Source organism: Vipera berus, assembly GCF_964194415.1.
Source record: "Vipera berus genome assembly, chromosome: 7".
Taxonomy (NCBI): Eukaryota; Metazoa; Chordata; class Lepidosauria; order Squamata; family Viperidae; genus Vipera; species Vipera berus.
In genome coordinates this window covers 3,695,952-3,723,432 of record NC_138209.1, presented here as the reverse complement: position 1 = coordinate 3,723,432, position 27,481 = coordinate 3,695,952, and the positions used below count along the sequence as shown (strand labels likewise).

At 48.4% G+C, this 27,481-nt stretch overlaps 2 protein-coding genes across 3 annotated transcripts; both read right to left on the bottom strand.

The window, feature by feature from the left end:
- On the bottom strand, positions 1-19,935 carry UBOX5 (U-box domain containing 5). 2 transcript variants are annotated; one of them, XM_081332196.1, is made up of 6 exons: positions 19,694-19,935; positions 7,681-7,770; positions 5,083-5,183; positions 2,425-3,601; positions 1,274-1,447; positions 1-402 (listed from the first exon to the last, which is right to left on the bottom strand). In XM_081332196.1, exons 3-6 carry the CDS (start codon positions 5,134-5,136, stop codon positions 185-187), a joined length of 1,623 nt encoding a protein of 540 aa, XP_081188322.1. In that variant the 5' UTR covers positions 5,137-5,183; positions 7,681-7,770; positions 19,694-19,935; the 3' UTR covers positions 1-184. The 2 variants fall into 2 exon arrangements, with proteins under 2 accessions (XP_081188322.1, XP_081188323.1); XM_081332197.1 differs by lacking the exons at positions 7,681-7,770; positions 19,694-19,935 and adding an exon at positions 16,170-16,188.
- On the bottom strand, positions 9,823-23,271 carry FASTKD5 (FAST kinase domains 5). Its single transcript, XM_081332186.1, has 2 exons — positions 23,187-23,271; positions 9,823-13,684 (listed from the first exon to the last, which is right to left on the bottom strand). Exon 2 carries the CDS (start codon positions 13,659-13,661, stop codon positions 11,253-11,255), a length of 2,409 nt encoding a protein of 802 aa, XP_081188312.1. The 5' UTR covers positions 13,662-13,684; positions 23,187-23,271; the 3' UTR covers positions 9,823-11,252.
- Between the last annotated feature and the right edge of the window lie 4,210 nt (positions 23,272-27,481).

Genomic DNA, 27,481 nt, shown 5'->3' with positions numbered 1-27,481 from the left:
TACAGAAGCGTATGGCTTTATTATCCTTTGATCCTTCCAGCTCTAAAACGCTACCCTCCTTCCAGCGTGCACAACCTCGTCAGTTCCTTTGTATCGTTTTTAAGTACAGCACGTGTAGGGTTGTTGTCGTTGTGCGAATATATATATATATATATATATCTCAATTCCGAAGGACGCATCCCATTTATCCTTCTAACAAATGGACCCTCGAAATGTCTTGGGTGGCAAACAACCTTTTGCAATTCGTACACAAGATGGAGAGAGATTTCTGTTGCTCAGCCAAGCAAGCACGACACACCAGATGCCGGCAGGGAAGTTGGTACACGGCTTCGGTTTTGAAGTACAAGGAAAAGCCTCGGGAACAGGAAGAGCATCCTTGAGTGCTGAGGCTCTTGTTGTGCTCTGTGGGGGGTGGGAAATACACAAAAGTGAAAATGTGACCGTGGAGACACGACCTCAATAACTCGACGGTTGTGTTTTGGGTGGCTGGATGGAGGCAGTCCTGTTAAACTAAAGAAATCTATAGATGGAGCTGATCAGACCCGCGTTTATTTATCGCCCCTTTATTATTTTTTGCAAATACGTCACGAGCGGCGAACTTTTCTAACGTACCTTTCTCTTCCTATTTTGCTCACAAAAACAACCCTGCAAGGTGGGCTGGGCTGAGAGTGAGCAATTGGCCCAAAGTCACTCAGCCGGCTTTCACGCCTAAGGCAGGACTAGAACTCACCGTCTCCCAGTGATTGGGCCATGCTCACCTAGCCGGCGTTTGTGCTTGAGGCAGCACTAGAACTCGCCGTCTCCTGAGGATTGGTCCAAAGTCACCCAGCTGGCTTTCGTGCCTAAGGCGGGACTAGAATTTCACCATCTCCTGGGGATTGGCCCAAACTCATCCAGTCGGGTTTCATGCCTAAGGCGGGACTAGAACTCACCGTCTCCTGGTGATTGGTCCAAAGTCACCCAGCTGGCTTTCAAGCCTAAGGTGGGACTAGAACTCACCGTCTCCTGGTGAATGGCCCAAAGTCAGCCAGCTGGCTTTTATGCCTAAGGCAGGACTAGAACTCACCGTCCCTCTGTGAGAGAGATGGGCGGTCTCAAAATTCGATAAATACATAAATAAAAATTCAGCAGGTATCAAGAAGCAAGCTCTTTTTCTTATGGGTGAAAGAGTTGAATCCCCAAGGAGCCTGACAGGCAGATAGGCGGGGTGGGGGGGCGGTTCCTGAAAAGGAGGGTGAAGACGATGAGTTGGCCAACTTTTCCCCGGCCTTACCGTGAGCACCACCGGCCCCACAGAAAGTGCTGGAGCTGCTGCTGCTGCCGCTGCTGCCGCCATGGATGTGTTGCTCGCCTTTAGCCAAAGTCGCCGTGAACGGCATCGTGCTAAGCGCGGAGTTCAAGGCGCTGTCCAAGCTTTCGGACAGCCTCTGTTCGTGAGTCGCCACTTCTGTAAAGAGAGCAAGAAAGATCTGGGACGAGGCACCGTGTAAGAGACATATTACCCTTTTCAAGCCCTTTTAATATTTCCTTCTCTGACTTCCCACACTGCCAAGGCCAGTTGAGAGGGCTGTGGTCTTATGGGACCACCAGAAGCAGATGATTGATTGATTGATTGATAGATGATAGATATAAATCAGATTAAAAAATAGCAAATAAAAACAAAGCTGGCTTTGGGCCAATCACCAGGTGACAGCTCTGCCTTAGGCATGAAAGCCTGCTCGGTAACTTTGAGCCAATCGCCAGGAGACAGTGAGTTCTAGTCCCGCCTTAGGCATGAAAACCGGTTAACTGACTTTGGGCCAATCACCAGTAGACGGTGAGTTCTAGTCCCACCTCAAGCATGAAAGCCAACTGGGTGACTTTGGGCCAATCACCAGGAGACAGTGAGTTCTAGTTCTGTCTTAGGCATGAAAACCAGTTAACTGACTTTGGGCCAATCACCAGGAGACGGTGAGTTCTAGTCCCACCTTAGGCATGAAAGCCAGATAGGTGACTTTGGGCCAATCACCAGGAAACAGTGAGTTCTACTCCCACCTTAGGCATGAAAGCCAGCTGGGTGACTTTGGGCCAGTCACCAGATGAAGGTGAATTCTAGTTCTTCCTGTCATGAAAGCTGGCTAGGTCACTTTGGGCCACCACCACACCTCTCTCTCTCTCTCAGACCAACCCACCTCACAGGGTTGTTGTACTGGGAAAAACAGGAAGAGGAAGAGGTGTCGAACATGTTCACCGCCTTGAGTTATTTATAAAAATAATAAAAGTGGAAGACCAAGCAACAAACAGATACCGTGGTTTGCATAAGACCTGCAAACCTCTGAAAACAACGGCCAAAGCTATTCAGAATATGAAACAGATACTCGGCTAGTCGCCCCCAGAGGTGGACGGACCCCACAGCAAGTTAACAAACCCGAAGGCTCAGGATACCTGTGGAACAATCCATTTGGGAAGAGTTCAAATCCCACTCCATTTTCACCCTCTTCGCGTGGGACCCCAAGCTGGACACTACGGACGTGAAGTGGCTGGGCTCCGCTGCGCTCTCCTGGTTCTGTTCCACCAGATCGATTTTCCGTTTGAGCGAGGACATGGCTAGGGACGAAGCGACCACCGTCCCCGACGCCTGGCTCCTCCCCAGCAGATTCATGCCGGGGATGTTGTGCTGGAGGAGGAAGTGGTCTATTCTCGCCTTGAGGGACGGGTGGGGAAGGGGCTGGGAATGAGGGCCGAAAGCCACCCCGGTGAACGGGTCACTGGGCACCCGGCCCCAAGTTGCCTCGCTCCGGTTGCACTTCTCCAGCGTTCCTTGATCGATCACTTTCCCGGAGGGCAGCAACATGGGGAGAGTCATGACTTCCAGGGTAATGGGGTCCAAGAATTCTTCCGGGATGTCCTGGAGAACCTCCACCAGCTTCTGCTCCTGGGGGTCGGAGTGTCCGAAGGGTACGACGTCGCTCTCCATGGGCAGATGGAAGGTGGGGAGTTGAGCTCCCGGGGCTTCCAGCGAGGATCGGGTGGCCACCCGGAGGACATCCTCCAAGACTTCGTGAGAGCAGGACTTGGCCGGCTGGCCCCAGACCTCGACTCTCTTGATGCAAGGGAGGCCGCTGCCTGCTACATGCGTGATGCAGATTCTCAAGTGCGTGACGCTGTTTAAGGAAGTGGGACCTTTATTCCATAAGTCCAAAGAGGCGGAGCCGGGAAAGGAGAGCAGAGGGTCTGTCTGGTGATGGAAGGGAAGCCTGGGCCGGAAGCCCCGGTGGCCGAAGGTCACTTTGCTCTGATTTTTTAAGACGGCTTTGCCCACCAGCGTGAACGTCTCTTTGTCCAAGGGAGGGTGCTGGCTGGATGGAGCGGAGAAGAGAGGCTCGGAGTTATTCCAACAGGCCTTGTTGGACGAGGTAGACGTATAAATATCCAACCCGGTGATGTTGTGGCAGCTGCCGGAAGACGTGTCGATATTAATCCGGCAAATTTCCACGTTGAAGGGGAAGGAAAGCGTCACCTGCACCGGCGGCTTGATGAAGTATTCGCAGCGGAAGCCGCGATTCCTCTTGACGGGGTCTTCGGAGATGAGGTTTTCCGCTTCGTAGCCGTCGGCGGAAATCTACAAGGGAGGAGGATGGTCAGTGACAGGGAACACAGGCGGTCCTTGACGTACGGCCACAACTGAGCCGCCAATTTGCGTTGCTAAGCCAGACAGCCGCTGAGTCAAATTGGCCCCATTTTACGACCTTCCTTGCCACTGAATTATTGCAGCTGTTAAATGGTGGTTCAGTGAATCCGGCTGCCCCACTGGCTTTGCTTGTCAGAAGGTCGTAAAAGGGGATCACACGACACTGCGACCGTCATAAATAGGAGTCATTTGCCAAATGTCTGAATGAAACGACCACGGGGATGCTGCAACAGTCGTTAAGTGTGGGGAAAAAATGGAAACAGGTCACTTTTTCCAGTGCTGTTGTAACTTTGAACAGTCGGTAAAACAAGCTGTTGTAAGTTGAGGACTACCTGTAGACTGGACAACCGTTTGTCTGGGATGGTATAAAGTCTCCGGCTTTGAGGCGGAGTTGTAGCACTTAGCGCTTAGACTTATATCCTGCTTCACAGTGCTTTACGGCCCTAAGCGGTTTACAGAGTCAGTCTATCGGCCCCGACAATCTGGGTCATTTTCCCGACCTCGGAAGGATGAGTCAACCTTGATCCCCATCCGGATTGAACTCCTGGCAGTGGGCAGAGTCAGCCTGCAATGCTGCATTGCGCCACCACGGAATAGAAGACCTGGGAGGTCTTCTAAGATTTCTGTTTTGCGTCCTAAGCCAGGGGTGTCGAACTGTCGGCCCGCGGGCCGGATGCGTCACACGAAAGCCGCGCCCAGCCCAGCTCCAGCAAGGGGAAAAGAGTTGCGATACGTCGTGACGCACGTCACGCGACGCAGCACGTTTGACACCCCTGTCCTAAGAGATCTGTTTGCCCGACGCCACTGTGCATGTTCCGAGAAAGGAGAGGCATAAAGTAGCAAGGAGTTCCTCTGCCGAAGCACTGCCAACTTTTGTCGTGCACTGAGTCACCGTGTCCCTTGATCCCTACGACGGTTGCCTCCGCTGACACACAACTGCTGTGCTCCATACCAAGTCCTCAGTCCATTTCGCTGTGTTGTACAGGTAGTCCTCGACTTACAACAGTTCACCCAGTCGACGGTTCAAAGTTACAACGGGACTGGGAAAAGTGAGATAGGGCCGTGTTTCACACTTACGACCGATGCGGCACCCACCGGGGACACAGGATCAAAATCCAGAGGTTTGGCAACCGACTTGTATTTATGACGGTTGCAGCATCCCGGGCATCATTTGCAACATTCTGACAAGCAAAGTCAACGAAGGAGCCACTTAACAACCGTGTTACTAACTCAACAACTGCAGTCGTTCACTTAAAGCTGTGGCAAGAAAGATCGCAAAATAGGGCAAAATTGACTTAAATTCAGTGAACAACTGTCTTGCTTAGCAATGGAAATTTCGTCCTCCGTTGCGGTCGTACGTTGAGGACTGCCTGTATTGTATTGTGTTGTACTTTTTTGGGGGCCCCAAATACCTTGTTGCAGTGAATCCTCGGCTTGAACTGCGGAAGGCAGACATTGATCACCATATTTATGGCTGTGGACGGAAATCGGCTTCCCCAATTTTAATCCGGCTCTACGATAAAAACACAAGAATGTTTTTTTTAAAAAAAAAATCACAGCAGACTGGCAACGGAGGGTAATAAAAAAAGCACAGGCCATCCTCGAGTTACGACCGCAACGGAGCCCAAAAATTTCCGTCGCTAAGCGAGACAGCTGTTAACTGACTTTTGCCCCATTTTACGACCTTTCTTGCCGCAGCTGTTAAGTGAATCAGTGCGTTTTTTAAGGTAGTAACACACTTGTTAAGTGAATCCGGATTGCCCGTTGACTTTGCTTGTCAGGTCGCAAAAGGGGGATCGCACGAGTGCAGGACACTGCAACCGTCATAAGTATGAGTCAGTTGCCAAGGGCTTGAATTCAGATCACGTGACCCTGGGGATGCTGCAGTGGTTGAAAGTGTGAAAAATGATAATAAGTCAGGGGTGGGTTTTTTTTTAGTGATGTTGTAACTTCGGTCACTAAATGAACTGTTGTAAGTCAAGGACACTGGGATAGCCTAGAACAGGGGTAGTCAATCATGGCTCTTTTATGACTTGTGGACTTCAACTCCCAGAATTCCTGAGCCAGCCATTCTGAGGGGAAAGGGAGAGTTTCCAAGCTGAGCCATGCTGGCTCAGGAATTCTGGGAGTTGAAGTCCACGAGTCATAAAAGAGCCAAGGTTGCCTATCCCTGGCCTAGGCCTAGGCCGCTTTATTACTCGTGGAACTTCAACTCCCAGAATTACTGAGCCAGCATGGGGGAATTGTGGCCCCTTCTTGACTTCTGGACTTCAATTCCCAGAATTCCTGAGACAGCCACGCTGAGGGGAAAGTGTGTTTCCAAGCTGAGCCATGCTGGCTCAGGAATTCTGGGACTTGAAGTCCATGAGTCGTGAAGGGGCCATAGTTTCCCCCATGCTGGCTCAGGAATTCTGGGAGTTGAAGTCCAAGAATCATAAAAGAGCCAAGGCTGCCTACCCTTGTCTTAGAGTAGAGGTGTCCAACCTTGGCCACTTTAAGACTTGTGGTCAAAGACCACCTTTACAAGACCTGTGACGGGCCACACCCACAACTTCTGCAGGCAAGCTGCGTGGCTGGTTGTTAATTAATTGAACGAGCAGGCAGCAATGTAAATTTTTCCAAATAAAAAAAATTGGTGCAGATGTAGGAGAGATGCGAACTCATGACCAAGGTTGATAAGCCGCGAGGAGGACATTTGATTCCAACGTTCTCCACCAGGGTCAACACGACAGGTCGCTGTTCCCAATTCTGAGGGCAGGATTGCCGTCCAGAGTCTGGGAAAGCTATTGGCCACTGCCAATGGGAGACTTTAATTAATTAATTAAATTCTTTTTAATGAAGGAGAAGCTGTCTAACAGTGAGGACAATTGACCAGCGGAACGGCTTGCCTCCAGAAGTTGTGGGTGCCTTATCACGGGAGCCTTTTAAGAAGAGACCGGGCAGTCTCTTTGTCTGAAATGGTATAGGGTGTCCTGCTTGAGCAGGGGGCTGGACTAGAAGACCTCTGAGGTCCCTTCTATTTGGATTGACTTTTCAGAACTCGTGATCAATTGGGCAGGCATGGAATACAAGGCTTGGAATTTTGAATGGTGCTTTTCTAACATTGGAAGGGCCTACAATACAGGTGTCCAACCTTGGCCACTCTTAAGACTTGTGGACTTCAACTCCCAGAATTCCCCAGCCAGCATAGCAGAGGTCTCCAAAGTGGGCAACTTTTAAGACTTGTGGACTTCAACTCCCAGAATTCCTCAGCCAGCATAGCAGAGATCTCCAAAGTGGGCAACTTTTAAGACTTGTGGACTTCAACTCCCAGAATTCCTCAGCCAGCATAGCCGAGATCTCCAAAGTGGGCAACTTTTAAGACTTGTGGACTTCAACTCCCAGAATTCCCCAGCCAGCATAGCAGAGGTCTCCAAAGTGGGCAACTTTTAAGACTTGTGGACTTCAACTCCCAGAATTCCTCAGCCAGCATAGCAGAGATCTCCAAAGTGGGCAACTTTTAACACTTGTGGACTTCAACTCCCAGAATTCCTCAGCCAGCGTAGCAGAGGTGTTCAAGCTGGGCAACTTTTAAGACTTGTGGACTCTGCTCGCTGAGGAATTCTGGGAGTTGAAGTCCAGACATCTTCAAACCGGCACGGTGGAGAAACACCGAAGCAGAATGCTGAAGAGGCCTTTAATACGTTTCACACCGAATGTCTGAAGTGGGTTCGAGGAGAGACACGCAGTTCCCACCAACTTTTGTCCACTGAAATTCACTTTCCTATTTTTTTCCAGGTGGTTTGAATTTTTACAACTGAACGGGTCTCTCAGCTTATTAAGTTACAATAATTGCCTTCAGAAATCCTGGGCGCTCCATCGCTGGAGGGTTTTTAAGAAGAGACTGGACAGTCATTTGTCTGAGATGGTATAGGTTCTCCTGCTTGAGCGGGGGGCTGGACTAGAAGACCTCCACGGTCCCTTCCAGCTCTATTCTATTCTAATGTGGTGTGTGTGTATATCAAAGGTACCTTGTTCCTCTAGAGCTGCAATTTGGCCTTCAGTTCATTGTCTTCTTCTATTATTACACAGTCTCATGATATTAAAAGGTCTGGTGGCACCTGGCAAGGAATATAAATTGTTTTGATATAATGGCCAATCTGAAAGTACGTGCAATAAAATTAACGGAGTTTATTAATATGGTTTACACTCTGACTCAACTGGAAAACATTGTTAATCTGCTGTCAATTTGTAGACCGGTACAGTCAGTCGGTCCTCGGCTTACGAACACAACCGAGGCCAAAATTTCTGCGGCTAATCATTTGTCAAGTGAGCTTTGCTCCGTTTTGCGAAATTTACTGCCACCGTTGTTAAGCGAATCGCTGCACTTGTGAAGTGAGGAACACGGCTGTTAAGGGAAGCGCGTTCCCCCCCCCTTGACTTCGACTGCCAGAAGGGGATCGCGTGACCCGGGGGGACACGTCAACCGTCATAAATATGAGTCAGTGGCCAAGCGTCTGAATTTAGATCGCGTGACCCCGGGGATGCTGCGGCGGTCAAGAGTGAAAAACGGTCATAAGTCATTTTTTATAGTGCCGTTGTAACTCTGGTCACTAAATGAACTGTAAGTCGGGGACTACCTGTATTAGTTTACAGAATCAGTCTCAAAATACAATTATAGAGCCAGGGTAGTGCAGTGGTTAGAACGTAATATTGCAGGCTAACTCTGCTCACCCGTCAGGAGTTCGATCCTGACCGGCTCTAGATTGACTCATCCTTCCGTCCGTCCGAGGTCGGGAAAATGAGGACCCAGATTGTTGGGGGCAAATATGCTGACTCTGTAAACCGCTCAAGAGAGGGCTGTAGAGCACTATGAAGCGGTATATAAATCTTAAGTGGTATGTTGAATTCAGAATGTAATATTGCCGGTAAGGGTAAAGGTAACGGTTCCCCCTGCACATGTGTGCTAGTCGTTTCCGACTCTAGGGGCCGGTGCTCATCTCTGTTTCAAAGCCGAAGAGCCAGCGCTTATCCGAGGACGTCTCCGTGGTCATGTGGCCGGCATGACTAGACGCCAAAGGCGCACGGAGCGCTGTTACCTTCCCACCGGAGTGGTCCCTATTTTCCTACTTGCATTTTTTACGTGCTTTCGAACTGCTAGGTTGGCAGAAGCTGGGACGAGTAACAGGCACTCAACTCTGTTACGCAGCACTCGGGATTCGACCCGCCAAACTGCCGACCTTCTGATCGACAAGCTTAGCGTCCTAACCCACTGAGGCACCGCGTCCCTGTTAATATTGCCGGTACTCAACTACAAATTCTTCATTTCATAAGCCTTCGGCCTGTAAAACTAATTTGGGTTCTACCAATAAATGTGGGGAAAAGAAATAAAGAATAAATTTAGGATAGGCAAAGATTAATCGACAAAGATTATGAGGAGGCTAAAACACACAAAGAAGGGTTGCAGGAACTGGGTGGGTCTAGTCTAACGAAGAGGAGGACTAGGGGGGTGACACGATAGCAGTCTTCCAATATTTGAGGGGCTGCCACAAAGGAGGGGGTCAAATTATTTTCCAACGCCCCCCCCCTGAAGTCAGGACAAGAAGCAACAGATGGAAACTAATGACGGAGAGAAGCAACCTGGAATTAAGGAGAGATTTCCTAACGGTGAAAACAATTAGTCAGTGGAACAGCTTGCCTCTCTTAAGTTGTGGGTGCTGCAACACTGGAGGTTTTTATAAAGAGATTGGACAACCAGAATGGTCTAGGGGCGAGTCTCCTGCTTGTGCAGGGGGTTGGACTAGATGACCTCCTGGCTCCCTTCTCTTTCTTTTTCAACGCTAACATTCCCCATCGTTAGAAGCAATGGCTCACAGCGTCCTCGAAGGACTGGGAAGGGGGTGAATGGATGGTGTAGGATGGGTTATAAAATATGACAATGCCAGCCAGTGATAATTAGCCACCCTCTGGAACAGATAGGCAACGCTGAAGGCTAAACGACGGATTGTGAGTCTTAGAGCAACAACTACAATCCCCTGATTAGGTGAGTTAGGTGATCGTGCTGGACAAATTTTAATCTCTCTTCTAACGCACTGTTTCTCAAACTCAGCATCTTGAAGATATGTGGACTTCAAGTCCAACTATCTTCAAGTTGCCAGGGTTGAGGAATGCTGTTCTAACTCAAACCATCCAGGGTCTGTTCTCACCTGTCTGAACATTTTGTGGGGGAAAAAACTGCCATTGAGCCTCTGTCGATTCGACACAATGCAGCCGAATAAATAAGTAGGTAAGTAGAATAAAAGAAAACGCACAAAAGCCATCAAAGTGTATTTTAATGGTTGCAATGTTTTCCAGTCACTTAATGGGGCATCCAGCTTTCCCCTTTTCGGCATGCCAATAATTTTGAGCATAGAATTAAAAGTGAGGTGCGACCATGTTGCACAACTCCTTCCCATTAGCCAAACTGCCTTCTTCTTACACCGGGTTGATCTTGCCTACTGGAGTTAAATATCTAGGTAGTCCTCGACTTACGACAGGGGACGCACATTTACCACGGTCGCCGCGTCCCCCCCGGGGTCACGTGATCCCCTTTTGCGACCTTCTGACAAGCAAAGTCAATGGGGAGAAGCCAGATTGACTTAACAACCGTGTCATAAAGCTTAACAAACGGGTGGCGAGAAAGGTCGTATAATGGGGCAAAATTCACGACATGTCTCGCTTAGCCACAAAAAATTGGAGCTCAGTTTGGGGCGTTACGTCGAGGACTACCTATCCACATGCAAACATATATCCAAGTGCTTAAATTCACTTTAGGGTAACTTCAAAGTCTCTCCACATAAGTTTACGTCTTCATTTATTTGGTGTGCAATACAGAAGCGATTCCCCTGTGCCTTCCTCCGGAATATTTCCTGATTTCCCAAACTAAACTACATTCCAAAGCTTTCTTAGTGGCCTCCCATTCAAATAATAACCAAGGTCTGATCCTACTTAAGCTTCCAAGATCAATCAGCCGGGGACGGACGCTGCCACCCGCTCCAATTATTCAGCACACATTTGCAGTTCTCGTTCTCACCCGTGTGTATATACGCACACCCCGAAAGCATTTTACATTTCTTTTGACATCTCTCCAAATTCAGGAAAATTTTAAATCCCCATTTCACAGCCTGTCAACCTAGGAACGAGACGCGCTCCCTCAAATTAGGGGCAAATCAACTGCTGGACTGTCTGTGTCTGTGTGTGTGTGTGTGTGTGTGTGTGTGTGTGTGTGTGTGTGTGTGTGTGTGCCTGTGTGTGTGTACACACACACACACATAACGAATTAATTCTCAAAGCTTTGCTTCCCCCCGCCCCGCTTTTTCAAGCGATGACGGCTGCTGCTTCCCCGGCGAAATTGTGGAGCACAAGTAAAATAAAATTGGATGAGGAGCAGCGTTTTATTTACTTAAGGAGTAGCCTGAAATCTCTCTGAAAGCTAGCATGAAAATACTGACTACGACGGTTTCCAGCTACGGCACCTTAAAAGCTAAAAACACCCCTCAGGTTCGTTCCACACACACACACACACCCCTGAGGATTTTTAGCCTGGTTCTGTGGAATGTTTTGGCTACGATTCATACACTTTCTGGCACAAGTATTTCCTCTGTTCCTCCCGGCTACATTTGAGTAACGGAAACCATTCCCAAAAGGGCAGTTCTACTGGTATATATCCAATTTGGCGGAGTTGTCTCCTCTTCATAGCATGGAGTCCCAGCAGCTCTTTGGAGTGGTACCTGTATTGGTTTCGGTTGGTGACTTGAAGAGCTAATTTCACACACCCTTGTTGATCCTGGTTTACCGCAGAGGGCCGCCCTTCAGCTTTTGCATCGGCCGAAGTGTCCAAACCAGGTCCGGCGTCAGAAAACTCCACTTTTTTCCAAACAGGCAGTCCACGAAATTCCACCTTTGGCTGAATACCCGGGCCTTTCTCGCTTTCCTTGGACTGGCCGAGGGATTTCCCTTTCAAAAGCCGGTGGATCATGTTATCGGTGAGCAAGGTGCCCTTTTTTTTCAGCTCCAAGCGCTCCGCGGCGGCCCCTTCCGAATTAAACGGCAGCGGCTTTCGGCTGGCGTCTAAACGGACTTCTAAGTCCACGGACCTGACGTGAGGCAAGATTGCGTGGAGCTTGACAAACTGGGGGCCGCCCAGCACGTCCTCCAGGAGAGACCAGGCCGCTTCGAACTCGTGCTTCAAAAAATAGTTCTGCATTTTCCCCGCCATCTCCTGCTTGCTTTGGATGCTCAGACGACTGCCGGTGTAGGCCGGACACTCGATCCCCACCGTCCCGTCCAGGGTGAAAAAATCTTTCCAGAGGTCATGTCTACAGACGTTGCTCAGCTCGATAAACTCGGGACTCAACACGTAGTCAAGCAATTCGTAGGGGAAACGCTCCACAAAGGCCAAGCCGATTAAGGAGGTGATCAAATGCTCGGGGAATTTATTGTATTCGAACAACCTCGACTCCAGCTGTTCCAGCAGGCTGCCGTAAAACAATTCCCCGTTTGGAGGCTGGTAGTTCAAGGTCCCAAAAGACCACAACAATTTCGCGATGTCCTTGGATCGGCAAACAGCCGCCTTGGCGGGCACCACCGCCGCAATGGCGTTCAGGATGCCTTCGTCGCAGTAGCGCAACGAGGAGCAGGTAAACGCGATGTGCATGACCCCCGGTATGCTGATGGTGGAGATTCTGGGAGGAATCACCCGCCCGAGCTCCTTTAGAAAGTCCAGGTGATCCAAGTGGATCCCACGGAGCATTTTCAGCACGTTCACGATGGCAAAACTGCTCATGTTTGCCAAGGAGTCACAAATTTTGTCTCCGATTTTTCTCAAGAGGGGCTCGGACATGTTACTCTGCGACTTGAAGAAGCCCAAGCAGATGACTCCCACTTCCTCCGGATTGAGAGCGGGCAGATGTTTCGAGACCGAGGCCTCCAACTTCTTTATTAACTCCTCGGGGGCCCCACGGCCTTCACCGATGATGTAGACCAGCTGGACCAACTGGGTCAAAGACGGGTCCTTCCAGTTGGCGTTGACGTCGTTCAACATCGCGTCTAGGTACTGGGGCACTTTGCAGTTCAAACAACGCCACAGATCGGCCACCAGCAGTTGCTGATCCAAGCTCAGCAGCTCGATCCGTCGGCCGCACTCAGCTTCCACGGCCTTCAACATGTAATGGACGGGCGGGACGCCCAAGGCCACAAAGGCTTTCAAAAGCACGATCAGCTCGGCGTTCCCAAACCGCTGGACGCTCCTAACCACGGCCTGACACAGCACCGCGAAGCTGGAGCCGGATTTGAAGGCTTGGCGTTTTTCTGCCGGCAAATGGCTCAGCCGGAGGAAAGAGTTCACAATGTCCTTGGGCTTCATGTACTCTTTCAACACGGAGACGTTCTGCAAGATAAAGTGGTATTCTTCGGCAGGAAGGGGCTGAAGGCGTTGATCTGGGTTGTAACACAGAGATCTGTACCCGGGTCTTTGCTTCTGGAATTGTCTAGCCACTTCCTTGCTGCCGTCTGCCTTTAAATGGACCTCATCCTTGTCGTTCTTGATGGAGGACAACAGCCAGGAGTCGCTGGGTGAAGCTTGAGTGCAGAAAGCCTTGCTCTTTCCCCAACCGAGAAAGCTGTTCTTTATTCTTGAAGGCCTTGGAAGACAGAGAACCCTGGGTGCATTCTGGATGTGTTGGATGCTAGTTCTGGAGCCGACGGATTCAAGAGATCCTTCTCTCAAAGCTTGGAGGGCACCATGGTGAAGGAGACCCTTCGGTTCCCGGGGAATGGAAGGATAAGAACTTAACGGGTAACCTGGAGGCTTCCGTGCTTTGAGCACCACAGCAACTATAGGATTTCTGCCTCTTCTTTGGATGTTTTGGCTCGCCTGGTCTTGGGGGAAGCTCTTCGGGGTCTCCGCCTTGGGAAATGCAGTTGTCCTACCAGACCGCCCTGAAAATCTTCGGCATATTATCCTCGCAGACATGGTCACAATTATCAGGCCAGGTACTGAAAAAAGGGCAGATGGAAGAATAAGTGGCTTCCACTTCTTCTGTCGTTATCAAGACATATTGTGAAAGGCTACATTTACCCAGAATCCAATGCGCTCTACACCCAAAGAAAACCAAGAGAGTAACTAGAAACGACTCTACTTAGCTCTGCACGCTCTCCTTTGGCATACGTTTAGTAGTTCAGGCACCAGGCTTGAAAGCAAGAAATGGGGAGTTCTAGTCCCGCCTTAGCCTTGAAAGCCAGCTGGGTGACTTTGGGCCAATCACCGGGAGACGGTGAGTTCTAGTTCCACCTTGGGAAGGAAAGCCGGCTGGATGACTTTGGGCCAATCAACAGGAGATGGTGAGTTCTAGTCCCACCTTAGGCATGAAAGTCAGTTGGGTGACTTTGGGCCAATCACCGGGAGACGGTGAGTTCTAGTTCAACCTTGGGAAGGAAAGCCGGCTGGATGACTTTGGGCCAATCAACGGGAGACGGTGAGTTCTAGTCCCACTTTAGGCAGGAAAGCCTGCTGGGTGACTTTGGGCCAATCACCGGGAAATGGTGAGTTCTAGTTCCACCTTCGGAAGGAAAGCCGGCTGGGTGACTTTGAACCAATCAACAGGAGATGGTGAGTTCTAGTCTTGCCTGAGGCATGAAAGCCTGCTGGGTGACTTTGGGCCTGTCCCTCTCTCTCAGCCCAACCCACCTCACAGGGTTGTTGTGGGGAAAATAGGAAGAGGCAGGGGTGTTGGACATGTTCGCTGTCTTGAGGTATTTGTAAAAATAATAAAGGTGAGGAATGAATGAATGAATGAATGAATAAAGGCGCCCAGAAATGAAGGAATCAATTATTTCAGGACTAGGAAATTTCCCTCCCCAAATTGGGTTTATTTTTTTATTCCTGACCCATACACCATCCTTGTATTTACAAAAAGAGAGAAGCACGCAATCCATTGATAATACCAGTGTCTGTCCTCCTCCCACACACATATGCAAAAACACACATGGATATTAAACCTTGAGTATGTATCTCATCCCTCCATCCCTCCCTCCAACTTTTCAAGCTCTCCACCAAAAACTTTCACGTTATACCAACCAAGGTTTCTCTTTCAGTAAATCCTGCCCTTTTCTTGACATCCTGGATGGATATCCTGATTTTGCTACTACGAACTTCACCCAACTCTCAAACCCAAGCATGGCATCATGGCGCCTGAGTCTATTTCCCTACGATAAGAAAATTGAAATAACGCATGTCTCTTTCTTAGGTGGCTCCATCGAAAGTGCAAAACTTCCATTTTCGACACTCTTCAATGTTAGGAAGCACAGATGCCTCCCACCTGGACAATGGAGACTCAAAGAGTGGAAGCCCACACATCTTAAAAGTTGCTGAGGGTGTGGAACAATGGAGTAATGGCTACAGTGCTGGGCCAGCAATCAGAATATTTATTGTGAGTTCTAGTCCCGCCTTAGGCATGAAAGCCGGCTGGGTGACTTTGGGCCAATCACCAGGAGACAGTAAGTTCTAGTCCCGCCTAAGGCATGAAAGCCGGCTGGGTGACTTTGGGCCAATCACCAGGAGACAGTGAATTCTAGTCCTGCCTTAGACATGAAAGCCAGCTAGGTGAATTTGGGCCAATCACCAGGAGATGGTGAGTTCTAGTCCCGCTTTAGGCATGAAAGCCAGCTAGGTGACTTTGGGCCAATCACCAGGTTACTGTGAGTTCTAGTCCCGCCTTAGGCATGAAAACCGGTTAACTGACTTTGGGCCAATCACCTGGAGACGGTGAGTTCTAGTCCCACCTTAGGCATGAAAGCCGACTGGGTGACTTTGGACCAATCACCAGGAGACGGTGAGTTCTAGTTCCGCCTTAGGCATGAAAGCCGACTGGGTGACTTTGGGCCAATCACCAGGAGACGGTGAGTTCTAGTCCCGCCTTAAGCATGAAAGCCAGCTGGGTGACTGAGTTAGTCCCATTCTCTCTCACTCCAGCCCACCTAACAGGGTTGTTGTAGTGGAAAAAACAGAAGGTGGCAGGGAGATTCCGAGTGGCTCTTTCTGGCCCGCTCAGAAAAAGATTACCTGCCGTGGTTTTACTGCAAAGCAACATAATGTAAGGAATTTCTTAAAAGATGATTTGGGTTTAGAAGGAACTTCAAACAGATCTTCAGTAACAAGAACTTATTTTTCCTGGCTTCCAGTGCTGCAAACGTCAATTACTTGTTTGTTTAGAAGAGTTAAGGTAAAGGTAAAGGTTCCCCCGCACGTGCGTGCTAGTCGTTTCCGACTCTAGGGGCCGGTGCTCATCTCCGTTTCAAAGCCGAAGAGCCGGCGCTTGTCCGAGGACGTCTCCGTGGTCATGTGGCCGGCATGACTAGACGCCAAAGGCGCACGGAACGCTGTTACCTTCCCACCGGAGCGGTCCCTATTTTTCTACTTGCATTTTTACGTGCTTTCGAACTGCTAGGTTGGCAGAAGCTGGGACGAGCAACAGGCGCTCACTCTGCTACGCGGCACTCGGGATTCGACCCGCCAAACTGCCGACCTTCTGATCGAGAAGCTCAGCGTCCTAACCCACTGAGCCACCACGTCCCTTTCGTTTAGAAGAGTTAGCATCCCCCCAAAAAGGAAACAGGAAGGAAAAGAATCTTATCAGGGTTGGCAAAGGCAAAACTAGTGAGAAAGGCAATCTGTCAGAAAGAGGATAAACTGTATGTACTCTTAAATTCTTATTTTTGTTACAAAACAAGATTCCAATTAGAACTTTTTGTTTTGTTTTCTGCAAAAAAAAAACACCCTGCACAATCTAGGAAGATTAAAAGGATTACACCGAGGACCTAACGTTCATTTTCCGAAGCCCATGAAGTGTTCCTCACGTTAATTGTCTCTCTCTCAAATGACTCATACCCCAACTACAGGTAGTCCTCCAGTTACAACAGCTCATTTAGTGACCGTTCAAAGTTACCATGGAAAAAGGGGACTTGTGACCGTTTTTCAGACTGACGACTGTCGCAGCGTCCCCAGGGTCAGGTGAACAAAATTCAGACGCTTGCCAACTGACTCGTATTTATGACGGTTTGCAGTGTCCCCGGGGGGGATCACGTGATTTCCTTTTGCGGCCTTCTGACAAGCAAAGTCAATTGAGGAAGCCAGATTCACTTAACCGCCGTGTGACTAGCCTAACAATTGCAGTGATTCACTTAATGACTGTGGCAAGAAAGGTCGTAAAAGGAGGAAAAATTCACTTAACTGCTGTCTCGCTTAGCAACAGAAATTTTGGGCTCAATTGTGGTCGTTAAGTCGAGGACTAAATGTTCTATCTCTCTCTCTCTCTCTCTCTCTCTCTACATACATAAATACATAAATACATAAATACATACATACATACATACCAGGTTTCCCCGAAAATAAGACCGGGTCTTTTTTCCCCCCCTCCTCCAAAAGAGGCACCTGGTCTTATTTTCGGGATAGGCCTTACCCCACCTCCGGCACCGACAGCCCCACCCAGCCGGTCCGCTTCTTCTGGGGCCGAAGTTCTGCAGCTGCATTCGGGCCTGCATTTTGCAGTCAGGCCTTTCCACAAGGCCTAAGCAGCCAAGTACCGAGCTATGGATTCAATCCATAGCTCGGTCCTTGGCTGCAGAGGTCTTGCAAAAACAAAGCTATGAATTGAATCCATAGCTTGGTTCTTAGCTGCAGAGGCCTTCCGGAAAGGCCCGTGACTGAGAAATGCAGGCCTGGCTGCAAAAGAGGCCTCAGAAGAAGTGGGCCTGCGAAGAGAGGCCTGGCTGCAAGGGAAGCGGGTGCGGGGCACATGGGGCAGATCCACACTCCCACCCCAGCTTGAGTTTTAGGTGTGTGCCTCGCCCCAAAACTAGGCGTTATTTTTGGGATAGGGCTTATATTAGGCCCACCCCCCAAATCAAGCTAGGGCTTATTGTTGGTGTAGGCCTTACTTTCGGGGAAACACGGTAGTACGTATTGTCAGCATTTTTCCTTCAAGTTCAACTTTTGTCTGTCGAGCTATTGCGACAAATGCTGTTATAATTTTCAAAGCAGAAGCCCCAGAGAACTGCACAATTTCTCAAGCCAGGCAACCGAGGTACGTTTTTCAAGTTACTGATGCTACTGTAAAATGAATGAATGAATGAATGAAGTCAAGTTCTCAATAGTCCTAAAACAGGGGTAGGCAACCTTGGCTCTTTTATGACTCCTGGACTTCAACTCCCAGAATTCCTGAGCCAGCATGGCTCAGCTTGGAAACCTCTTCCTTTCCCCTCAACGTGGCTGGCTCAGGGATTCTGGGAGTTGAAGTCCACAAATCATCAAGCGGCCTAGGCCTAGACCTAGGCCAGGGGTAGGCAACCTTGGCTCTTTTGACTCCTGGACTTCAACTCCCAGAATTCCTGAGCCAGCATGGCTCAGCTTGGAAACCTCTTCCTTTCCCCCTAGCATGGCTGGCTCAGGAATTCTGGGAGTTGAAGTCCAGGAGTCATAAAAGAGCCAAGGTTGCCTACCCCTGTCCTAAAATATACAAATTCACTCGCTCAAGCCTACCTTAAGGGCCAGGGAGATACGGAGCCAATTAAGTGACTTATCGGATTATTGTTCCCAGGAAAAGGAGTTACCGGCAGTCCTCGACTTATGTCCAGAACTGAGCCCAAAATTTTTCGCCGCTGAACAAAACAGTGGCTAAAACGAGTTTTGCTCCATTTTCGCAAACTTTCTTGCCAGTTCTTAAAATGAATCGCTGCCGTTAAGTGAATCATGCGGCCGTGAAGGAAATCTGGCTTCCTCCATTGTCTTGGCTTGTTGGAAGCTGGCTGGAAAGGTTTACCAAGGGGGATCATGTGGTCCGGGGACACTGCAACTGTTTAAGTACATGCCAGTTGCCAAGCGTCCGGGTTTCGATCATGGGGATGTCGCAACGGTCGCGAAGTGTGAAAAATGGGGACGAGTCACTTCTTTTCAGTCCAGCTGTAGCTTCGAACGGTCACCAAACGAACAGTTGTAACTGGAGGACTACCTGTGTCGGGAGTTATAAATGGTCCGTTTAATTTAGAGCTGTCTCTTATGCTTTCAAAAAAAGCTAAAAAGGGTTTCCAATCTTTGGAGAATGGCAAGACCCATTAACAAACTTTTGGTCTACAAAATGCATAATAATTAATTAATTAATTAATTAATAATAATACATTGGAAGGGACCTTGGAGGTCATCTAGTCCAACCCCCTGGTCAGGCAGGAGACCCTACAAATGGTTGTCCCATCCCTTCTTAAAAACCTCCAGTGTTGGAGCATTCACAGCTTCTGAAGGCAGGTTGTTCCACTGGTTCTTTGTTCTCACTGTCAGGAAATTTCTCCATCCATTGCTTCTTTTGTCCTGCCTTCAGGAGCTTTGGACAATAGCTTGATTCCCTCTTTTTCGGGGGCAGCCCCTCAAATACTGGAAGACTACTATCTATAATTCAGAATAACATGGACCTTGGAGTACCAATTGCTTCATGTCCTGCCTCTGGGTGCTATGGAGTATAAATCGGTCCCCTCTTTCTTGTACAGCCCTTCAAGTATCAGGCCTCTGGGACGCCTAAGCCTTAACAGATTAATAGAGGTAGAAGGGACCTTGGATGTCTTCTAGGTCAGGAATTCTGGGAGTTGAAGTCCACGAGTCATGAAGGGGCCTAGGCCAGGGGTAGGCAACCTTTTCTCTTTTATGACTGGTGGACTTCAACTCCCAGAATTCCTCAGCCAGCATGGCTCAGCTTGGAAACCTCTCCCTTTCTCCTCAGCATGGCTGGCTCAGGAATTCTGGGAGTTGAAGTCCACGAGTCATAAAGCAGCCTAGGCCAGGGGTAGGCAACCTTGGCTCTTTTATGACTCGTGGACTTCAACTCCCAGAATTCCTGAGCCAGCATGGCTCAGCTTGGAAACCTCTCTCCCTTTCCCCTCAGCGTGGCTGGCTCAGGAATTCTGGGAGTTGAAGTCCACCAGTCACAAAAGAGCCAAGGCTGCCTACCCCCTGGCCTATACCGTTCCAGATAAGTGGGTGTCCAGTCTCTTCTTAAAAACTTCCAGTGATGGAGCACCAACTTTTGGAGGCAAGTCGTTCCACTGGTTAATTGTTCCATCCGGAAATTTCTTCTTAGTTTAATTCTTCCATTCGTTTCATTTACCTTTTTTTTCTTCCAGGTAGCTCCCCCCGCCCCCGCATGAAGCATAATATAAAGATAGAATTTTGTTTACAGCTGGTGTAAGATTTTCGAGCAGACATTTTGTTTTTGTTCTTTCAGATAGCAAACAGGGCCAGGGCGGTCTGTAAAATGGTGCAAAAGATAGGGAATCCTTTGTCCCTCTCCTTCCATCTGCTTCTATCCTTGCAATCAGTCCCTTGCAGGAAAAAAAAATAAGAAATAGAAAGCAGACAGGAAGATTCGTGAAACTGCACAGGGCGCGCAGGATTTGGATTAAAGGGAAGGAGACCACGATCTGTTATTGCCACCTAGTGCTAGGAAGGACCAGTAGTAAAACGAGAGCAGCCCTCCTCTGAAAAACATGAGCATAAATTGCTGGCTACAATAAGGGTGAAGAACAATGTAATCCCCAAGGTGCTTTCTTGGGTTTTTTTTCCCCGAAGACGTTTCGCTTCCCATCCAAGAAGCTTCTTCAGCAACGAAACGTCTTCGGAAAAGCAGCTTAGGGACAACCATGACCTGGATGACTGAGAATCTCCATAGAGATAGGGATAGGGAGAATAGAATAGAAATAGAATATAGGCTATAGAACAGAATATAGACTATAGGAATAGAATAGAACAGAACAGAATAGAGACTGTAGGAATAGAATATAGAATATAGGAATAGAATGTAGACTATAGGAACAGAATAGAATACAATAGAATAGAATAATGATAATAGAATAAAATAGAATAATAGATAATATAGGAATAGAACAGAATATAGACTATAGAAATATAGACTATAGGAATATAAAATATAGAATATAGGAATAGAATATAGACTATAGGAATAGAATAGAATATGGAATAGAATAGACTATAGGAATAGAATATAGACTATAGGAATAGAAGAATAGAATAGAATAGAATAGAATAGAATAGAATAGAATAGAATAGAATAGAATAGAATAGAATAGAATAGAATATATATAGAAATAGAATATATATGGAATAGAATAAAATATAGGAATAGAATAGAATATATGGAATAATAATAATAATAATAATAATTTTATTTATATACCGCCCTTCTCCCGAAGGACTCAGGGCGGTGAACAGAATAGAATAGAATATAGAATATAGGAATAGAATATAGACTATAGGAATAGAATAGAATATGGAATAGAATAGACTATAGGAATAGAATAGAATAGAATATAGAATATAGGAAGAGAATAGAATATATATGGAATAGAATAGAATATAGGAATATAATAGAATAGTATATGGAATAGAATAGAATATAGAATATAGGAATAGAATGTAGACTATAGGAACAGAATAGAATACAATAGAATAGAATAATGATAATAGAATAAAATAGAATAATAGATAATATAGGAATAGAACAGAATATAGACTATAGAAATATAGACTATAGGAATATAAAATATAGAATATAGGAATAGAATATAGACTATAGGAATAGAATAGAATATGGAATAGAATAGACTATAGGAATAGAATATAGACTATAGGAATAGAAGAATAGAATAGAATAGAATAGAATAGAATAGAATAGAATAGAATAGAATAGAATAGAATAGAATAGAATAGAATAGAATAGAATATATATAGAAATAGAATATATATGGAATAGAATAAAATATAGGAATAGAATAGAATATATGGAATAATAATAATAATAATAATAATTTTATTTATATACCGCCCTTCTCCCGAAGGACTCAGGGCGGTGAACAGAATAGAATAGAATATAGAATATAGGAATAGAATATAGACTATAGGAATAGAATAGAATATGGAATAGAATAGACTATAGGAATAGAATAGAATAGAATATAGAATATAGGAAGAGAATAGAATATATATGGAATAGAATAGAATATAGGAATATAATAGAATAGTATATGGAATAGAATAGAATATAGAATATAGGAATAGAATGTAGACTATAGGAATAGAATATAGAGGAATAGAATAGGATAGGATAGGAGCTGGAAGGGAGCTTGGAGGTCTTCTAGTCCAGCCCCCTGCTCAAGCAGGAGAACCTATACCGTCTCAGACAAGTGACTCTAGCCTCTTCTTAAAAATCTCCAGTGATGGAGCGCCCACGATTTCTGGTGGCAAGCTGGTCCTCACTGTTAGGACGTTTCTGCATAATATTAGGTGCCTAAATTACAGATTTAAGATTGTATTTATATTAAGGCAAAGGACCTGAAGCTTTGCAGGTTGCCACGTGTGCATTCTAGGGGCATTTTCACACCCAAAAGGCTCCTGCTAAGACCCGGGAAACTGCTGTCCCTCCGAGCGGCAATCTCCCTCTTCTTCCTAAAAGGAGAACCTGGAGTAATCAGACACCTTTACGTTGCTACAAAGCACAGGCAGCCCATGAGTTACTACCCCAACAAGAGTCCCAAAATTTCTGTTGCTAAGCGAGACAGTCGTTTGGTGAATTTTGGCCCATTTTACCCCTACCCTTGCCGCGTTGCTAAGTGAATTGCTGCTCTCTGTAACAGTCGTTAAGCGAATCTGGCTTCCTCCCCGCTCCCTTGACTTTTGCTTGTCAGCAGCTCCGCAAAAGGGGACGCTGCGACCGTCCTAAATAGGAGCCCGTTGCCGAGCGCTCGAATGTTGATCATATGACTGCAACGGTCGTTAAGTGGGGAAAAACCGGTCGGAAGTCACTTTCTCCGTCCCACTGTAACTTCGGGAACGGTCACTAAGCGGGTGACTGCCAACCGAGGACTAGAGATAGCCCTCAACTTGCAGCAGTCCACCTAGGTACCGCTTAAAAGCGACGGCGACGGGGGAAATCAAGTGACTTACGACGGCTTTCACACTTACGGCCAAGCGGATGGGTCACGTGATCAAAGTCCGAGCGCTTGGCCACCGGCTCCTATTGACGAAGGTTGCAACGTCCTGTGTGGGTGTGGTGGGGGGGAGCGGTGTCACGTGACCCCGCCCCCCCACTTTTGCCATTCCAGGGGTGCAGGAGGAGGCGGAGCCTCTGCCGGGACCTCCCCTTCGATTGCGCAACGCCCGGGATTGACGTCGCAGGGACGAATCAACGGCCTTCCCCAACGCGGCGCCCTCCGGAGCACGAAACGCCCCTCGCCTGGGGGCGGGGCCCACGGGGGCTGTGACGTAGGCGCGCGGGGCGGGGCTCGCGCGCCAGCCCTCCCCCGCGCGACTGCGTCTACGTCTCTGCGGGACGTGGGAGAGGGGGAGGGGGTGGCTAACCGGTCCGCTTCCTCCCTTCAGCCGCCCCCCCCCCGCCTCGGCTTGAAAACACCGGCCGGCCCTTCTTCCCCGTCCCACACTCACCGCGGGCTGCCTTCCCGTTTCCTTCGGCCACGGCTCGGGCGAAGCTGCCCTTTCTTCCACCCTCCCCTTCCCCTCCGCGGGACCACTTCCGGTCAGGTGGCAGCGCGCACTTCCGGCGAAGAGCCTAACGGCCGACGAACCTCGCGCAGGCGCCGTTTGGAAAAGGTAGCTTTGGGGGGCCGGAAGAGAAGGGAAGGGCGTTTGGTCTGCTTCCGCGCGCATGCTCGGAGAAATAGCGACGACGACGACGACGACGACATTGCGCAGGCGCCAGAGGGCGCTCGGGAGCGTGGCGGGCGGTGCTGGAAGTGGGTAGTCCTCGACGTACGACCGCAGTTGAACCCAACCTGTATGTTGCTAAGCCAGACCGTCGTTGACCGAGTTTTGCCCCGTTTTTACAAGTTTTCTTCTCGCTCTCGTTCCGCCGGGACCTGGCTTTTTGAGCTTTCCGGCCAGGATTGAGAACTTTTAATTTTTAATTTATTGTAATTGGGTTTTTTTAATTAGAATTAAGGGTTTTAGATGTAATCAAGGATAATTTAATTTATTTTAATTTGTTATTAACTTTTGTATTTGACTAGTTCGCCAATTACGGCCTTATCTGGACCTGGATGCCTTACGTACAGTCACCCATGCCCTTGTGACATCTCGCCTAGACTATTGTAACGCTCTCTACATGGGGCTGCCCTTGAGATCCACTCGGAAGCTTCAACTGGTGCAAAGTGCGGCGGCACGGACACTCTTGGGAGCCTCCCGATACTCCCATATCACACCTCTCCTCCGTGCGCTGCACTGGCTTCCGGTTGCCTTCCGTGTGAAGTTCAAGGTGCTAACAATGACATACAAAGCCCTACATGGCATGGGTCCGGACTACCTACGGGAGCACCTTCTGCCAATGTCAGCACCCCACCGTCCTGTGCGCTCCCACAGAGAGGGCCTCCTCAGGGTGCCACCGCTCAAGGAATGTCGGCTGGTGGCCCCCAGGGGGAGGGCATTCTCAGTGGGTGCGCCAGCCCTCTGGAACTGCTTACCTACCGAAATCCGGATGGCCCCCGACCTCCGCACCTTCTGACGCGAATTAAAAACTTACCTGTTCCAGCAGTCCGGCCTGGCCTGATAGCTCTAATTGGGGTCCCAGTTTGTATTTTACTATTGTTTTTTTTCACTATTGTTCATTCTGTATGCCCACCTTATTCTGTACACCGCCCCGAGTCCCTCGGGAGAAGGGCGGTTTATAAAAACAAATAAATAAATAAATAAATAAATAAATAAATATATATGAGGACCCAGATTGTTGGGGGCAATTAAGCTGACTTTGTAATAATGCCGCTTGGGGTGTGTGTGAAAGCCCTAATAAGCAGGCATATACATAGAATGAAGGCTACTGCTAAGCTTGTAAGCCGCCCTGAGTCTTCGGAGAAGGGCGGGATATAAATGGAATTAAAATAAATAAAAATAAATAAAATATTGTCTTAATTGCCTTGTGAACCGCCCTGGGTCCTACGGGAGAAGGGCGGTATATAAGTCTAAATAATAATAATAAATAAAGTGAATCGTTGCAAGGTGTTAAATTAGTCGCACGGTCGTCAAGCCAATGTGGCTCCCCCCCCAATGACTTTGCTTGTCAGAAGGTCGCAAAAGGGGATCACGTGACCCTTGAGGACACCGCAACCGTCATAAGTACGAGTCAGTTGCCGAGCCTCTGAATTTTGATCATACGTGACCCTGGGGACGCTGCAATGGTTGTAAGGGTGAAAAATGGCTTTTAAGTCAGTGCCCTTGTAACCTTGAATGGTCACTAAGTGAATGGCTGTAAGTCGAGGACTACCTGTGAAACCAGGAAACAACAGTGCCGGGTTTTTTTTATGATGATTAAATAATGTCAATCAAGGCTTCTTGAGTCTGTTGAGGGACCAGGGAAAGGAGGAAACCTTTGCAAGTTCAAAATGCCTGAACGTTTGAAAGAGAACGATTGTGAAAAGCATCCTAATGTAATTTTTTTATTTTTAAAAAAGATACTCAAAAAGTTGGACAATAATTGATGTGAGCTGCATAGTTGGTGGTTTTCTTGCAGACTTCTATTTATTTATTTATTTGTTTGTTTGTTTGTTTGTTTTTATAAACCGCCCTTCTCCCGAGGGATTCGGGGCGGTGTACAGAGTAAGGTAGGCAAACATAATGAAACAGTACTGAAAAACAATAATCAAAACAAACTGGGACCCCAATTAGAGCTATCAGGCCAGGCCGGACTGCTGGAACAGGTAAGTCTTTAAGTCGCGCCGGAAGGTGCGGAGGTCGGGGGCCATCTGGATTTCAGTTGGTAAGCAGTTCCAGAGGGCTGGCGCACCCACTGAGAATGCCCTCCCCCTGGGGGCCACCAGCCGACATTCCTTGAGCGGTGGCACCCTGAGGAGGCCCTCTCTGTGGGAGCGCACAGGGCGGTGGGGTGTTGACATTGGCAGAAGGTGCTCCCGTAGGTAGTCCGGACCCATGCCATGTAGGGCTTTGTATGTCATTGTTAGCACCTTGAACTTCACTCGGAAGGCAACCGGAAGCCAGTGCAGCGCACGGAGGAGAGGTGTGATATGGGAGTATCGGGAGGCTCCCAAAAGTGTCCGTGCCGCTGCACTTTGCACCAGTTGAAGCTTCCGAGTGGATCTCAAGGGCAGCCCCATGTAGAGAGCGTTACAGTAGTCTAGGCGAGAGGTCACAAGGGCATGGGTGACTGTACGTAAGGCATCCAGGTCCAGATAAGGCCGTAGTTGGCGCACCAGTCGAACCCGGGAGAAGGCCCCCTTGGTCACTAGCACTGATGATGTCACCTAGTTGGGTCATGAAACGTCTGCAAGAAAACCACCCAGCTCAGAGAGCACCAAGGACCCCACAGTCCTCCTCCTCCTCCTCCTCCTAGCACTGATGATGTCACCTAGTTGGGTCATGAAACGTCTGCAAGAAAACCACCCAGCTCAGAGAGCACCAAGGACCCCACAGTCGTCGTCCTCCCCCTCCTCCTCCTCCTCCTCCTAGCACTGATGATGTTACCTAGTTGGGTCATGAAACGTCTGCAAGAAAACCACCCAGCTCAGAGAGCACCAAGGACCCCACAGTCCTCCTCCTCCTCCTCCTCCTCCTCCTCTTCCTCCTCCTCCTCCTCCTAGCACTGATGATGTTACCTAGTTGGGTCATGAAACGTCTGCAAAGAAAACCACCCAGCTCAGAGAGCACCAAGGACCCCACAGTCGTCGTCCTCCCCCTCCTCCTCCTCCTCCTCCTAGCACTGATGATGTTACCTAGTTGGGTCATGAAACGTCTGCAAAGAAAACCACCCAGCTCAGAGAGCACCAAGGACCCCACAGTCGTCGTCCTCCCCCTCCTCCTCCTCCTCCTCCTAGCACTGATGATGTTACCTAGTTGGGTCATGAAACGTCTGCAAGGAAATGACCAAGCCCGGAGAGCACCAAGGACCCCACATTCCCCACATTCCTCCTCCTCCTCCTCCTCCTCCTCCTCCTCCTCCTCCTCCTCCTCCTCCTCCTCCTAGCACTGATGATGTTACCTAGTTGGGTCATGAAACGTCTGCAAGAAAACCACCCAGATCAGAGAGCATCAGGGCTCCTTCACTTCAACCCTGAGTTACAAAGATTCTCCTTTATCAGATTCAATTATTTCAAAACAGATCCAGAGATTTAAGCCACTTCCTCCCCAGCTTCTTGGAATCGTATACAGAGTTGGTTGCCTCTTTTTGCCTATCTCGTGCTCCCAAAAAAATAGAGCTGAGAGACAAAGTGGCCTGGAAAAGCAGCTTTTGTCTGTTAACAGAATTCACTTATCGAGGCCTAATAGTCCTGCACACGGCTATAAATAGAGGATTTGCTAAGCCGTGTCTGCTTCTGGGCTGGCGATGTTGTGAAACCGTTTTCTTCTTGCCCAGAGGCTCAAGATACTTTCCTAATATAGGCAGTCCTCAATGTAGCGACCTCAACCGAGTCCAAAATTCCCGCTGCTAAGCAAGACGGTCGTTAAGTGAATTTTGCCCCATTTTATGAGCTTTTTACCACACTGGTTAAGTGAATCACGCTGCCCTTAAGCAGATCTGGCTTCTCCCATTGACCTTGCTTGTCCAAAGGTCGCAAAAGGGGATCACTTGACTCCGGGACACTGCAACCGTCATAAATATGAGTCAGTTTGCCAAGCGTCCAAATTTTGATCACGTGATCCCTGGGGAGGCTGCAACCGTCATAAGTGCAAAAAAAAACCACAAAAAAACCAGTCGTTTTACTTTTTCCAGTCCCTTT